The following is a 13577-nucleotide window of genomic DNA, read 5'->3' as shown; positions in this document are numbered from 1 at the left end:
AATTTACACTCAGGCTACTACCAATGCAGTCGTTAGACACTATCCCAGAGAAAATACTGTAAACCTGGCCCACAATGAAGCCACAATCTCAAGAATCGGGTGCTGATTACGAAGAAAGGCAAGACACAAACCACCATTTAAAAAGTGAACAGAAATTCTGGAGGATAGCAAGTCACTTTTCTTTGCGTGAACTGCGGTAACTTATACACAAAGACCACTGTATTCTCATCATTGAGCACCACTCGGCGGCCATTCTATAACGGCTGCTGAAGACCAAGCGTGGCGTTCGGTTTAGCACCACCACAATGACCGCGAGGTAAAACAGGAAAAGATTCGGGGTACCCCGGGAGTTGAGAACAAGAAGGTAGGCGGGCGCAGGGATTAAGGTCGCGGGACTAGAAAGGACTGCACCGCGGCCGGTAAGGAGACAGAAAAGGGGGGGAGGAGGTAAGAGGCCGGCCGCGCACGCGCATTCGCGATCCCACCCTGGGCCGCGGACCTGCTGCGCGAGAAGCTGTCGCCGTAACTTCTGCCGCTCCCGGATCTCCTGCAAGCGGCTGTCCATGTCCCAACTCTTGTTTTCCACTGCCTCGAAAACTTGGCAATGAGCGGACGAATCCCCGCCCAATTTTTCTTCGGAGACTGTGGAACACAAAATTCTCCAGGAGCTTCAAGCGGCGTCTGCCCACTCTTTTTTCCTCAATAGGTGTTTCCGGCGCGGCCGGAATTTGGCTCCACCGCTCCCGGAAGTCCCGCCTCCTTCTGGGCGCCCGCGATTTGCCGCTGCCTAGAAGGGGCCTAAGGAGGGTCCTGCGACGCTAGCGCTGGAGTCGTCTCCGGAGGCTTCGGCCGTTCAGAGCCGGGGCTGTCGGAGCTGTGCGGGCGAATCGCTTGACCCCTCACTTGCCCCTTCCTGGGCCTTCAGGCTACCTTGGTGTGTCAGCACTGTTGCCAAGTGGTGGGCCGTTTTGTTGAGTCCCTTTTCCATTAGTTCCCCAGTTGCCAGTTCTGACGTTTTAAACATTGTCAGATACCCGTTTTTTCGTGAAAGCACTAACGCGATGAGTCAGATTGCGGGGTTTGAACCCTGGACTGTCGTTTACTAGCTGAGTGGCCTTGGCTAGATAATCAACCTCTGTGAGCCTCTAGTTTTCTCATTTGTAAAATGGGAGTGATAAGAGTGCCTACCTCACAGAGTTGTGAAGATTGAAAGAATAAACAGCCAAACACATCCCGCCATGCAAGTGTTCATTAAGCTTTTTATTACCACTTTCCACTTGAGGCAGGGAACAGCAACTGCATCTGCCCGTGCTCTTCTCCACAACTCACTAGACCTTGAGAAGTTTCCTATTTTACCATAATGCATTTCATGGATTCTTTAGAGAGGTGGGAGGGTGATAGTAAAATATGTCTTGGTTCATGTCCTAGAGGTCAGAGGCTACGGGGGCCCTTTTTGTGCTTGTGCATTTGTCTTAGCTGGAAATAACCCTGAGATATGAAAACAAATAGCCTACTGAAATTACCTGCTTGTGGCAGGGGGGCTCAGTGATGATTCTCCTCTCTTCATAGGAAGGCAACAAGGACCAAAGTCTTAAGTTATTACCATTATACACCATATTTGTCATCTTTTTCCAAATTCAAAGTAGCAGAAGTAGACTAAGACGTCATGTTGCCCCAAGTTTAATTGGAAATTGTGGCACATACTTACCAACATTAGTAACAGGTCTGTTCTTTGAGAGAGGATTTAATTTTTGAAAATAGTATTAAATCCACCAGATCAAAAGCAGGTGGGTCAGGCTAGGCCAAAAGTGGGCAGACTAGGCTCTTACTAATTGTCATGTCTTTCTCAAGAACTAGCTCTGAAAGGCAATTTCAAAAGAGGAGTCCTAAAACTCCCTTGAGTAATGGCAGCACTGTTGGAAAAAGTATGTTAACTTCCAAGGGGCCTATACTGTAAAAGACAATCCTAATTTGTACATATGAATTAAAGTGTGTTTCTTTATCAGCTGCATCACCTGCCAGTCAGGTAAGTTGAGTACCGATTTGAACCATTTATCAGTGATGTGAATAGACATTTTGTTCACTCAAAAATTTATTATATTTATTGAGCATTTTATATGGCAGACACTGTGATGGACCCTTGAGTCTATCAAAGACCAAAAACCAAATCAGTCAGTTTTTCTTTAGGGAGTTTACTATCTAAAGGAGGAAAAAATGTTTTTCCTGGTAAAGTGTAGTGCAGGTGCTGGTGGTATTTAAGCCCCATACTCACCTAAACTCTGCTCTGTGACGATGGTTGGGCTGGGAGTTTGCAAACTGTAGTTCCCAGCTTTCCTTGTCAGACGGCTTCCTGTAAGATTCTGCCAAGAATTCTGCACAGGCAGAAAATCAGAAGGCAGAACATGGGAAAGCTATTGTTCCTTAGTTCTCTTCCTCTCTGCTTCTGGTATCCAGGGGAGTGGCTGTGCCCTTTACGAAGTCCAGCACCAGCTGCAGCAACCCCTCCTTGGTGGTCCTGTTTTCCCTTTCCCTACACTCACGTGGCATCCCCAAAAGAGCATTTGCTCTTGGGCTCTGATAATACCACCTCCACCCTCTGTTCTACCAGCTCTAGGACTAGTGGCCACTTCCTGCCATTAGGAATTTCTGATTTAATCTCACCTTCCCCTTTATGCTCTTCTACCCGTCAGCATTTCTCCATAGCAAATGCTGTCTGCTTAGAATTCCTTATTTGATTTCTGTTTTCTTGCCTGGGACCTGTACTGATGAAGATGCAAATGTGTACTACCTTTAGTATTTACAAAGCCTTTGGAATGCAGCAGAGGGTTGTCCCGGTTTCCACAAAGAAAGGGATATAACTCTGAAATCTGTCTCCCAACCAATGAATTTTAAAATACCAGACCACACCTGTGGAGTACTGTACATGTCTATCAGTAACATTTGTTCATCACAGCAACATAAGGACCACTAGGGAATGTGTGTGGTGGGGAGAAGGGGGAGAAGAAATTTAGAAAGTCCCCACATATAATTCATATTCTTTGAAAAAGCAATTTAACTTCTAGGCACTTATTTTAAGGAAATAATGAGAGATCCACGTAACAATGAATGCATCTGCCCTGTTGGGCTGCATCCCATAGGCCTACAAGTCCTGTGCTTGCCCAGCTTCAAGACTAAAGAAAGAGCCCAGAGTCAGCAACAGAGACACCAATGCATGGAGGAGACTACACGTCTGAAGAAAAGTCCTGGAGCAAAACCCCACCGTGTGCGTTGGAGGGCAGGCAGAACAAGGTGGCCGTCTTCGCTGTGGGGAAGGGAGGGAGATTACCAGTTACAGGGGAAATAGAAGTCAGGTGGACTCATTTGTTACCAGGGAAACCAGTAGAGGGGAATGCCCCTCCCCCCCTTTGATAAGAACTCTAGCTGGGGCCTGGAGCAAGTACAAAGGAAGGTCAGTCATGTGAGTAGGGTGTAGGTGCAGCTGGTGCTGGTCGAGCAGGGGACACCATACATTCCCCCTAAGTTCCTTGAGAATGACTCTTCCAAATCTATGTATCCAACTGCCTATTGTCCAACTTACTAAAATGTCCCTCACAATCTCGAAGTTAACATGGATATAACCTGAATTCGTCAATCACCCCCATCTTCTCAAAAATAATTTTTTAATTCTACTCCTAAGGTGTTTCCTATTTCAGCGAATGGGATCAATATCCACCCATTTTCCTAAATAAAAAGCACTCTACCTCTCCTTCAGCCTCCTTATCTACTCTGTGCCTGTAGTTCCACCCTTGACCTCAACCCTCACACACACACACACACACACACACACACACACACACACACACACCATTCTTCATTTCTGCAAACACAACTTCTGATGATACGTATCCTGATTCATATCCTAATTTCCCTACCAGTTTCCAGCCTATCAGACTCTTCCCAGAGATTTCTGGAAAATTATAATTTTATCACTTCCAACTCTGCTCAAAATTTTTACATGTCTCCTCAATGTCTGGGGCAGTGCTGTCCAAGAGAACTTTTTTTTTTTTTTTTAATTATTATTATTTATTTATTTATTTATTTTTTTTTTTATTTTTGGCTGTGTTAGGTCTTTGTTTCTGTGCTAGGGCTTTCTCTAGTTGCGGCAAGCGGGGGCCACTCTTCATCGCGGTGCGCGGGCCTCTCTCACTATCGGGGCCTCTCTTGTTTCGGAGCACAGGCTCCAGATGCGCAGGCTCAGTAGTTGTGGCTCACAGGACCAGTTGCTCCGCGGCATGTGGGATCCTCCCAGACCAGGGCTCGAACCCGTGTCCCCTGCATTGGCAGGCAGATTTGTCCAAGAGAACTTTTGTGTGAATATATCTTCATTTCTTTGGGATAAATGCCTGGAGTGCAATTACTGTGTCATATGGTAGTTGCATGTTTAGTTTTTTTGTTTTTGTTTTTTTAACTGCCAGACTTTTCCAGAGCATATGTATCATTTTATATTCCCACAAGCAATGTATAAGTGATCCAGTTTCTCCACATCCTTGTCTGCATTTATTATTTTACCTATTCTGATGTTTTATATACATACACACACACACACAGTGTGGCTTACATAGCAATTTGATGAAGCATAGAACATTGCAGACACATTCCTTGTTTTGAAATGAAAAAACTTTCTGATGTTACTAAAAGCATCCCGTGGTTTTAATTTGCACTTCCCTAATGAATAATGTTGTTGAACATCATTTTATTTCTTTATTTGCCATTACATACCTTTTTTGGTGAAATATCTCTTCATGTCTCTTACCCATTTATTAACTGGATTGTTTGCTGTTTACTGTTGAGTTTTAAGAGTTCTTTGTATGTTCTAGATATTAGTCCTTTGTTGCATATATGGTTTTCAAATTTTTTCTCCCAATCTGTAGCTTGTCTTTTTGTCCTCTTAACAGAGTCTTTCACAGAGTGAAAGTTTTAATTTTGATGAAGTCTAAATTTTATTTTTATGGATCGTACTTGTGGTATAAAGTAATAGGTAACATTTTTTTGTGTGGAAATAAGCATCCTCTCTTTCCCTCACTTCCCATGTCCAAATCATTGGCGCATCCTGTAAGAAACAATCCTAAAATATAACCTAAATATGTCTACTTTTTCTCCATTTTTACAACTATCTCCCAGGTTCAAATCACCATTATCACTCAATTTATTTTCCTTCTTCCCTTTCTTCCCTATTTTAAAACTGTAAATTAGATCATGTGATTCCTTAACTTAAAATTCTCCAAAAGTTTCCCATTAGGCTTAGAGTGAAATCCAAATTCTGCTACAGCCTATGAGAACTTACCTCATCTGGCCTGCCTATCTCTGACCTCACCCCGGTATACTAACCTCTGATCTTCCTGCACCTCACCCTAGTGCCCTAAACTGCAGCCAAACTCTTTTCTGTTTGTCTCTCAAATACAACAAGCTTCATCCTACTTTTGGCCCCAGCATCTACAGGTCCCTCTTCCAATGTTTGTAGGACTAGCTTTTCTTCATTAGATCTCTCCACAGTCAACTGCTCCAAGGTGCCTTCACTGATGGCCTTATTGAATGAAGTCTGTGTTTCTTTTATCACTTTGTGTTATTACTCTGTTTCACAATTATTATCTTTTTGCACTTGACCAGGTGGAGTTATTTGTTTACTTCATCTACCCCCACTTAAAGGTGGGCAGTGGCCCACCTTTATCAGAGCAGTGGCCTTGCCTTTCATATTCACCACATCTCAAACATCAAGCACATAGGGGTCATTCAAATACTATTTATTAAATGTTTAATATTTCCATTTTCTTTTTGAGTATTCGACTACTGGTAGATTCAGTATGTCCTCAAAAAGTACTATTTATAATATAATGTTTCTAATTAATTACAGAAACAAAGAAGGTGAGTTCTGGTTTCTGATAATTTCAACTCATGCTATCTACCACTAAGTCATGTCCTTTATTCATGTTTCATGAAGTAAATTAAAAATGTAGAACAATATATAACTCGAACATATCTTGATTCTAACTGCAAGACAGGATACTGTTATTGTGTTTCACAAGTTTCAGAAACCATGGAAATTTTTATCCTTTGACTTCACCAGTAATTCTATTATTTAACCTAGGCAAGTCTGAACAGGTCTTTACGGCTTAGTGTCTTGCTGTGTTAAAAGGATATAACACAAGCTTACCTCATCAAGATGCTATGTAAAACAGTTTCTATTTATTCCAAGTACTGTATGATTTTGTGTCTATATTTGTGTGGAACAGCACGTTTATTACACAATGGCGTCAAAAGAGTTATGCCACAAAGGATGCCACATTCTTAGAGATGCTAGTGGGATTATATTACATCTGTTAAATTAGTTTTGGGGATTGTGTTGCAGTTAAATCTAAAGATAAATTTGGAATTTAGCTAGGCTGAAAAATTGTCTCGGATCATTTTAAATTGTGTTTTTAGAATAAGACTCTTAGATATCTCAGGATAGCCTCAAAACTTTAGTAGAAAATCAGTGAAATATATCTTATAAACTTATAATTTTATAAAGTTTATGTGTGTGTTTATTATATAATTAGAACATTGAAGACACATTCCTTATTTTGAAATGGAAAAACTTTCTGATATTATTAGTATTCATTTACTTGAAACCCTGTGGAACTCAACACAATAATAGAACACAGGGATAGAAAAAAAAACTGTCAACTTATCCAAGATGTAAGTCTGATTCTGAAAGGATTTTCAAAGAAACTGAAACTTGAAATATACTCTACAGTTTCATAAAATGCATTGTGTAGAGTTTTTAAAAGAATTTTAAAATGTCAAGAGTCTTTTAGTCACCTTAATATAACTAGCAGTAATATTGTAATAGAATTCAGCAAAATAACAAATGTAATTTAATTTATAAAATTAGAATTTTTATTTATAAATGTAAAGTAGGCTTTTTTTAAATTTTATTTATTTATTTATTTATTTATTTATGGCTGTGTTGGGTCTTCTTTTCTGTGCGAGGGCTTTCTCTAGTTGTGGCAAGCGGGGGCCGCTCTTCATCGCGGTGCACGGGCCTCTCACTATCGTGGCCTCTCCTGTTGCGGAGCACAGGCTCCAGACGCGCAGGCTCAGTAATTGTGGCTCATGGGCCCAGCTGCTCTGCGGCATGTGGGATCCTCCCAGACAAGGGCTCGAACCCGTGTCCCCTGCATTAGCAGGCAGACTCTCAACCACTGCACCACCAGGGAAGCCCTAAAGTAGGCTTTTAAAATTCTGGAGCCATGAAGATGAACTAGCTTTATGACTTGGATCAAGTGATCTAACCATTTTGTATCCCAGGTTCCTCAACTGTAATTCAAAGGGAATGAAATAATTCAGTGGTTCTCAAAGAGTTTGGTCAAGGATCCCTTTACTCTCTTAAAACTGAGGACCTTAACGAGCTCAATTTATGTTTGTGAGGATTATAGCAATCATTATTTACAATATTAGAAATTAAGACTGAGAAAAACTTAAGAATTTTAAAATAACTATTTCACTATATGTTAGCATAAACAATACATTTTATGAAAAATAACTATATTTTCCAAAAGAAAAGATTTTTTTTGAGAAGAGTGGCATTGTTTGACATTATAGAAAAATTGTTTAATGTCTGACTTAGTAACGAATAGCTGGATTCTTATATTTTTTCCTGAATTAATTTTGCTGTCATATGTTGTTTTGGTTAAAGTATATGAAGAAAATCTGGCCTCATGCAGGTATTTGGAAAGGGGTTTAAGCCTTTAAAACTTTAATATTCTTTTAAAATAACTATGGATATTTTTCTTCATACTGCATGGAAACTTGACATGTGATCATTTTTTAAAGCCTAGTTGCTATGTGAAATCTGAAATCATAGCAATGAATTTTTCATATCAAAGAGTAATAATAACTTTTTGGAGAATGGCTTGAAAAATGAATAGAAATTATGCCACCCTTTAGCATACCACTGAAGAGTGATGTGATGAGAGCTTTTTATTCCTTTATCTTTATTTGGCTACTTTTCATTATTGAATATTCTTTCATTGTTTTAAAAAATATTTATTTTTGGTAAATTTTCTTAAGGCTAGATAATAGTTAAATAATTTCTCTGTATAGATGGGTAGTTAAATAGGTAACACAGTAAAATGACAAATACTGAATATCATTAATTTAATCAGAAATTCTGTGAGTCTCTCTCAACTGAAAGATAGAAGTAGATTGGTGGGAGAGGAGAGAAGGTAGAACAGTGTTAGTGGCTAAGTACAGTCACAGTAATAGTAATAATAGAATAATTCTCTGATTCAATTCTACCAGCAGAATCATGGGAACCTAACTCCTGAATCTTTTGTTCAGGATCGAGAAGTGCCCAAAATGTCTCTTAGATCTATTTACAATCTGAGTCTTCTTAGTCTTCTCTTAGCAGCCTCCCTTTCTGCTGCTGATAATGGCCTCGTGGGTCCTATATCACCAGATCTCTGATCATCTGTTCTTCCCTGAATTGAAGACACACCCTACTCCTCATCTGTCTGTGCCATTAGGACAGACATAATGTAACTCTCCTCAAAATGGCTTTATTCCATTCTTCGTTTTATTTTGAGAGTTTCTTTCCATCTGACACTCTGGATGAGAGGTTAAAGATTAGATCCTGTTCTCTGATGATTTAGGGACCTTACACCTGAGCCAGGGAACAGCTACCAAAAGTAGCTAAGCCAGCCATTGCCCTTCTCATGAATTTTACAGCTCTTCAAGGAAATAGACCCAGCAAGTCCACCTGCTTTCACCATAAAAGTAGCTGGTGGATACACAAGTGGTACATGCTTTGGATCTCATTCTGGGAAACTTCCTACCCAGAATTTTGGTCTACCTTGCTCTCTCTCTTGATTTAATTTTCTCTCAGTCTCAGATACTCCTGTGCCTGCATTCTCTCACTCTCTCTAGCCCAATTATTACTTGCTTAATCATGAGCAAATAAATTTGATCCATGCTCCAAAGGTTTAAATACTTCTCTGTGTCTAAGAATCATCTGAGGATATTTACAAAAGTTTTATTCTAAGGCTGTGTCTACCTCTTTCGAGATACAAAGGCTGTGTGTATGTGTCTGGAAGAGGAAGGAGGTGATGAGAGGGAATGGTGACCTACAGATGAAGAGAGCTAGGCATTAGGAATGGAAGTTGGTTGGAGGAAAAGTTGCCCTTTTCTCTCTCCTACATTGTTCTGGCCAATTATTCCCCATCCCATTGCCTCTTCGGGGCCTGAAAACAGTGGCATCAGCTCAGGGCCAGCCCAGGGTAATGACGTGGTAGCATATAACAGCTAATGCAGGCAAGCTGGTTATGCCCTGAGCATTCATTCTACCCCTTCATCCCCTTCACCCCAGCTCTTTGGCCAGATAATTACAGCTGAAGGAAACAGTTGCTGGAAAGAGCAGTGCCCAGGTTGGTAAAGGTGTTAGAAGGTCTCCTAAGGGATAGGATTGCCTGGTAGATCATGGAAAGGGTGGGGATGGGGAGTGGTCAATCCACATTGCAACATCAAAGACAAAGAAAACATTTTAGAAGATTTCTGACAGACAATGCATATCACCTATAAAGAAACAAAAATCAGATTGACATCAACCTTTCATTAGCAACTCTAGATGCAGGAAGATAATGTAGTAATATTTTCTTTCAAAGGATTTTAGCAAAACAACTTTTAGCCTAGATTTTCACTTCTAGGTAAACTACATTTTGTTTGGTTGGTTTTTCCCGAGTTTCTTTTTTTTTAACGTCTTTATTGGGGTATAATTGCTTTACAATGTTGTGTTAGTTTCTGCTGTACAATGTAGGTAAACTACATTTGTGTGTGAGGGCTTGATAATACAAGGAGGCAAAAGTTTATCCCTCAAAATTCTTCTTTGAGAGCACTCTTGGAATACTCCATCAAGAGAGAATTAAATCCTAGAGAAAACAACTATATATTTATATTTATATTTAAAGTTGGTTGATGCCTAATAAGAACCTGCAGTATAAAAAAACAAACAAACAAAACAACTAATACTAAACTTTCATTGGGTTATTTGTATGGAAATATGTTAATATAAATGTTTCAGACATTACATGAAATTTCTAAAAATCTTAAAAAAAAAAAATAAAGTTGAACAATTAAGTTGATTAAGCATTGACTCAAGGAAAAGAACACAAAATAAACACTTAAAAGATATTCATATCAATTCGGAACAAAAATGCTAGATGGCACCAATATGGCCTGGTGAAGGGCTGGGGAAGAACAGAAAGAAATGGGCTGATGCTAAGGTCCTTATCTTGTTTGAGGCAAGACATAGTTATTGATAAGCTTAACCGATTTATAGGAAAAATTGATTCTAACCCTTTGGGTTTTAGGCAGAGATAATAAAGAACAAAAATAACACAATACATAACTTTTAAATTAGCAAAAGATAATATGCATTATCCTACGGGAAGTAGGAAAAGAAGAAAAGGATATGGCAATTGCAAAGCTCTAAATAAGGGATCAGAAAAGATTCCAAATATTACAATAATTTAAATCAATGTCAGTGGGTTAAATTTACAGATTACAAGGCAGAAATGTTCAGATTGGATTAAAAATATAACAATTTCTGAAAAAAAAATATTTCCTAAAAGAGACTCTTTTTTTTCTCAGAGAGATACATGGGTGAGCTTTGTATCCTCATTGGAATCTGCAGTACTGTCCTCCCTCATTACTGGACATCAAGAACCTACAGCCAAATCTTCACCATATCTGTTGTCAAGATCATTGCCAAAGCTTCCTAGAAAGCTTGGTGTTGAGGTTAAGCTTTATATCAGAAAATTTCTCTTCAGAGCTCTTCTAATAGCATGTCAATCAGTGTATATAAGGCCCTCAAGCTCTGGGAAACAATGAGGAAAAGTGCCACAAAAGCTGTTAAACACATCAATGAAACTATTGGGACTGCCTAGTAAAAAAGGGACTGAGTGTTATGAATAGGAGATTGAAAAACTGATGACAAATTGGCACTGAGAAGGAATTTAAATAGAAAAATTGTCAAATTAGGCATTCCCCTTGCTGTCAAGGCTGAAACTGCTGAAAAAGGGGCTCCCTCTCCTATCTCATTACCATTATCTGGCCATTCAGATGTCATCTAGTCAGTTCCAGTTTTCACTGTGCTCAAGAATGGATCTTACACCAGCAACAAGCTCACAATGCAGCATTTCATAATCCTTCCCTACCGGTGCTGCAAACTTCAGATAATCCACATGCACCAGGGCTGAGGTCTAACAAAACAAAAGAATGTCATCAAGGGGGAATAAGGAAAGATGCTGCCAATTCGGGGCATGAGGGGTTTTTCTCTAAATGTCCTAGAGAATAATGAAACCCTGGAGCTGCTAAAGAATATCATTGGAAAGGCTGCATACATGGATAAAGTTGTTGACATAGATGGAAGTACCTCTGGTTCTTCCAGGGTTGGAAATATGACCTGGATTTCAAGTCCTCTGTTAACTCTAGCTGGCATATCATATCTGACTAGCTATCAAACATGTACAAGTTTTTCATCAAGGATGATTTGGTGGTGTAGTGCTGTTATGTATTTAACATCCTTTTGACAAGGATGACTGGGAAACTTGAAAGAAGTTCCCCAGCATAAAGTGGTAGGGGTTGATCTCATAGTGACCAACCCAAAGCAAATTTCCAAGGTTATGATGAGAAGTCATACCGTTGCATTTTTTTTTAAATAAATTTATTTATTTATTTATTTATTTATTTTTGGATGCGTTGGGTCTTCATTGCTGCATGTGGGCTTTTCTCTAGTTGCGGTGAGCGGGGGGCTACTCTTGGTTGCGGTGCATGGGCTTCTCACTGCGGTGGCTTCTCTTGTTGTGGAGCATGGGCTCTAGGCGCGAGGGCTTCAGTAGTTATGGCACGCGTGCTCAGTAGTTGTGACCATGGGCTTAGTTGTTCCACGGCATGTGGAATCTTCCCAGATCAGGGCTCAAACCCGTGTCTCTGCATTGGCAGGCGTATTCTTAACAACTGCACCACCAGGGAAGCCCTGGCAGGTAAATTCTTAACCACTGCGCCACCAGGGAAGTCCCATGCCATTGCCTTCTGCTCACAGTGACAGATCAGCTCTGCAACTGAGTCTTTTCAGGTATGGTATTTGGTTCAGTCCAAAAGGTAAATTCTCACCGTTTCCCATAATTCTATAGATACTGAGATATTATTATTGTCAACATGGACAAAACAAGACCATCCCTGTTCCAATCTAAGTGCTTGGCCAAGTACAATCAGGCAACAAAGAAACCAAAAATTCCTTAGACAAGCATTACTGAGCTGAGGAGGACCTCTGCTCCTATTCTAAAAGCAGGCAGCCCAAGATAGTATAAATACCTCTTTTGCCCATTTACCTTTTGATATGCCCACTGCTAAACTGGAAACTAAGCTTGCATCTGGAACATGTTGGAAGAATGTAGATTTTGTGTCTGGCTCAGAATTATCATGTAATCTCATCTTTCTCTATGAAGCTATATACTTACAATGTAGACCTTAAGGTGTTTGTTAGCAAGACCTCCTGTGGCTTTATGTGGTGGGAAAAAATTCAGTAACATACCTGAAATATTTTATAAAGGTCATATGTTAAGGGATAGAAAAAGAGATATCAGGTAAATATGAACAAATCTCTTTAAAGAAGCCATGATAGCAAAATAGAATTTAAGGCTAAAATTAATCTTTAAATAATCATATACCAGTAAACTATAATGATATGAATATATTAACAACAAACAATATGGCTTTGAATTATATAAGGAAGCAGAGAGCACTACTGAGAGAAATTCATAAGTCAATTTAAGCTGGAGATTTTGTCATCCCTCTAAAAAAACTGATTGAAGAAGCTTTCAAAAAAATCAAAATTATACAAAATTATAACATGATTTATAAACTGAAATGAAGAAATGAAGATGTAGAATCTTACACTCAACAGAGTATACATATTATTTTCGAATACATACGGAACACCCACAAAAATTAACCAGGAATTAAGTCATAAAGATAGCTTTATATATTTCAAAGAATCCATGAAATAAAGATTTTCTTTCATCATTTAACAATTTAATTAAGAATAAATACTAAAAAGATGTCTGGAAAAAAATCCTATAAGTCTAGGAACTAAAAATGATTAATAGCCCCTGGATTAAAAAGAAGAGGAAAAAATTTAAGGGAAATTTAAAAACTCTTTTAGGGAATGAATAACTTTAAATACATTTATCAGAAAACAAGAAAGATTGAGAAAAATAAAGCAAGAATTAAGCTCAAAGAACTGGAAAAGGAAACAATAGAAAACATACAGAAATAAGGGAGGAGATAATACAAATGAGGAAAAATCAATACAAAAGAAAGAAATCAATAGAGATGATAAACAATCAAAACCTATTTCTTTGAAGAGATAAAGTACAAATATCTGACAAAGCTGAGCAACCAAATAAAAGAGAGTATAAATTAAATTTAACCCCCAAAAGAGAATTAACTATAGAAATAATAGAGATTTTAAAAACAACAAAAACTATGAACTATACAACAAT

At 39.0% G+C, this 13577-nt stretch overlaps 1 protein-coding gene across 1 annotated transcript in view; it reads right to left on the bottom strand.

Annotated features, from left to right (window-relative positions):
* The window catches only part of METTL14 (methyltransferase 14, N6-adenosine-methyltransferase non-catalytic subunit), a 32244-nt gene extending 31489 nt beyond the window's left edge, over positions 1-755 (bottom strand). The window contains exon 1 of the mRNA XM_082462903.1: positions 500-755. Within this exon, the coding sequence (XP_082319029.1) occupies positions 500-565 (66 nt within the window). The 5' untranslated portion in view covers positions 566-755. The remainder of the gene's footprint in view (positions 1-499) is intronic.
* Positions 756-13577: the final 12822 nt, after the last annotated feature.

Source organism: Balaenoptera physalus (assembly GCF_965194825.1).
Source record: "Balaenoptera physalus genome assembly, chromosome: 5".
Taxonomy (NCBI): domain Eukaryota; kingdom Metazoa; phylum Chordata; class Mammalia; order Artiodactyla; family Balaenopteridae; genus Balaenoptera; species Balaenoptera physalus.
Note: the sequence above shows the minus strand (reverse complement) of the source record. Positions and strands in the feature narration are given on the sequence as shown.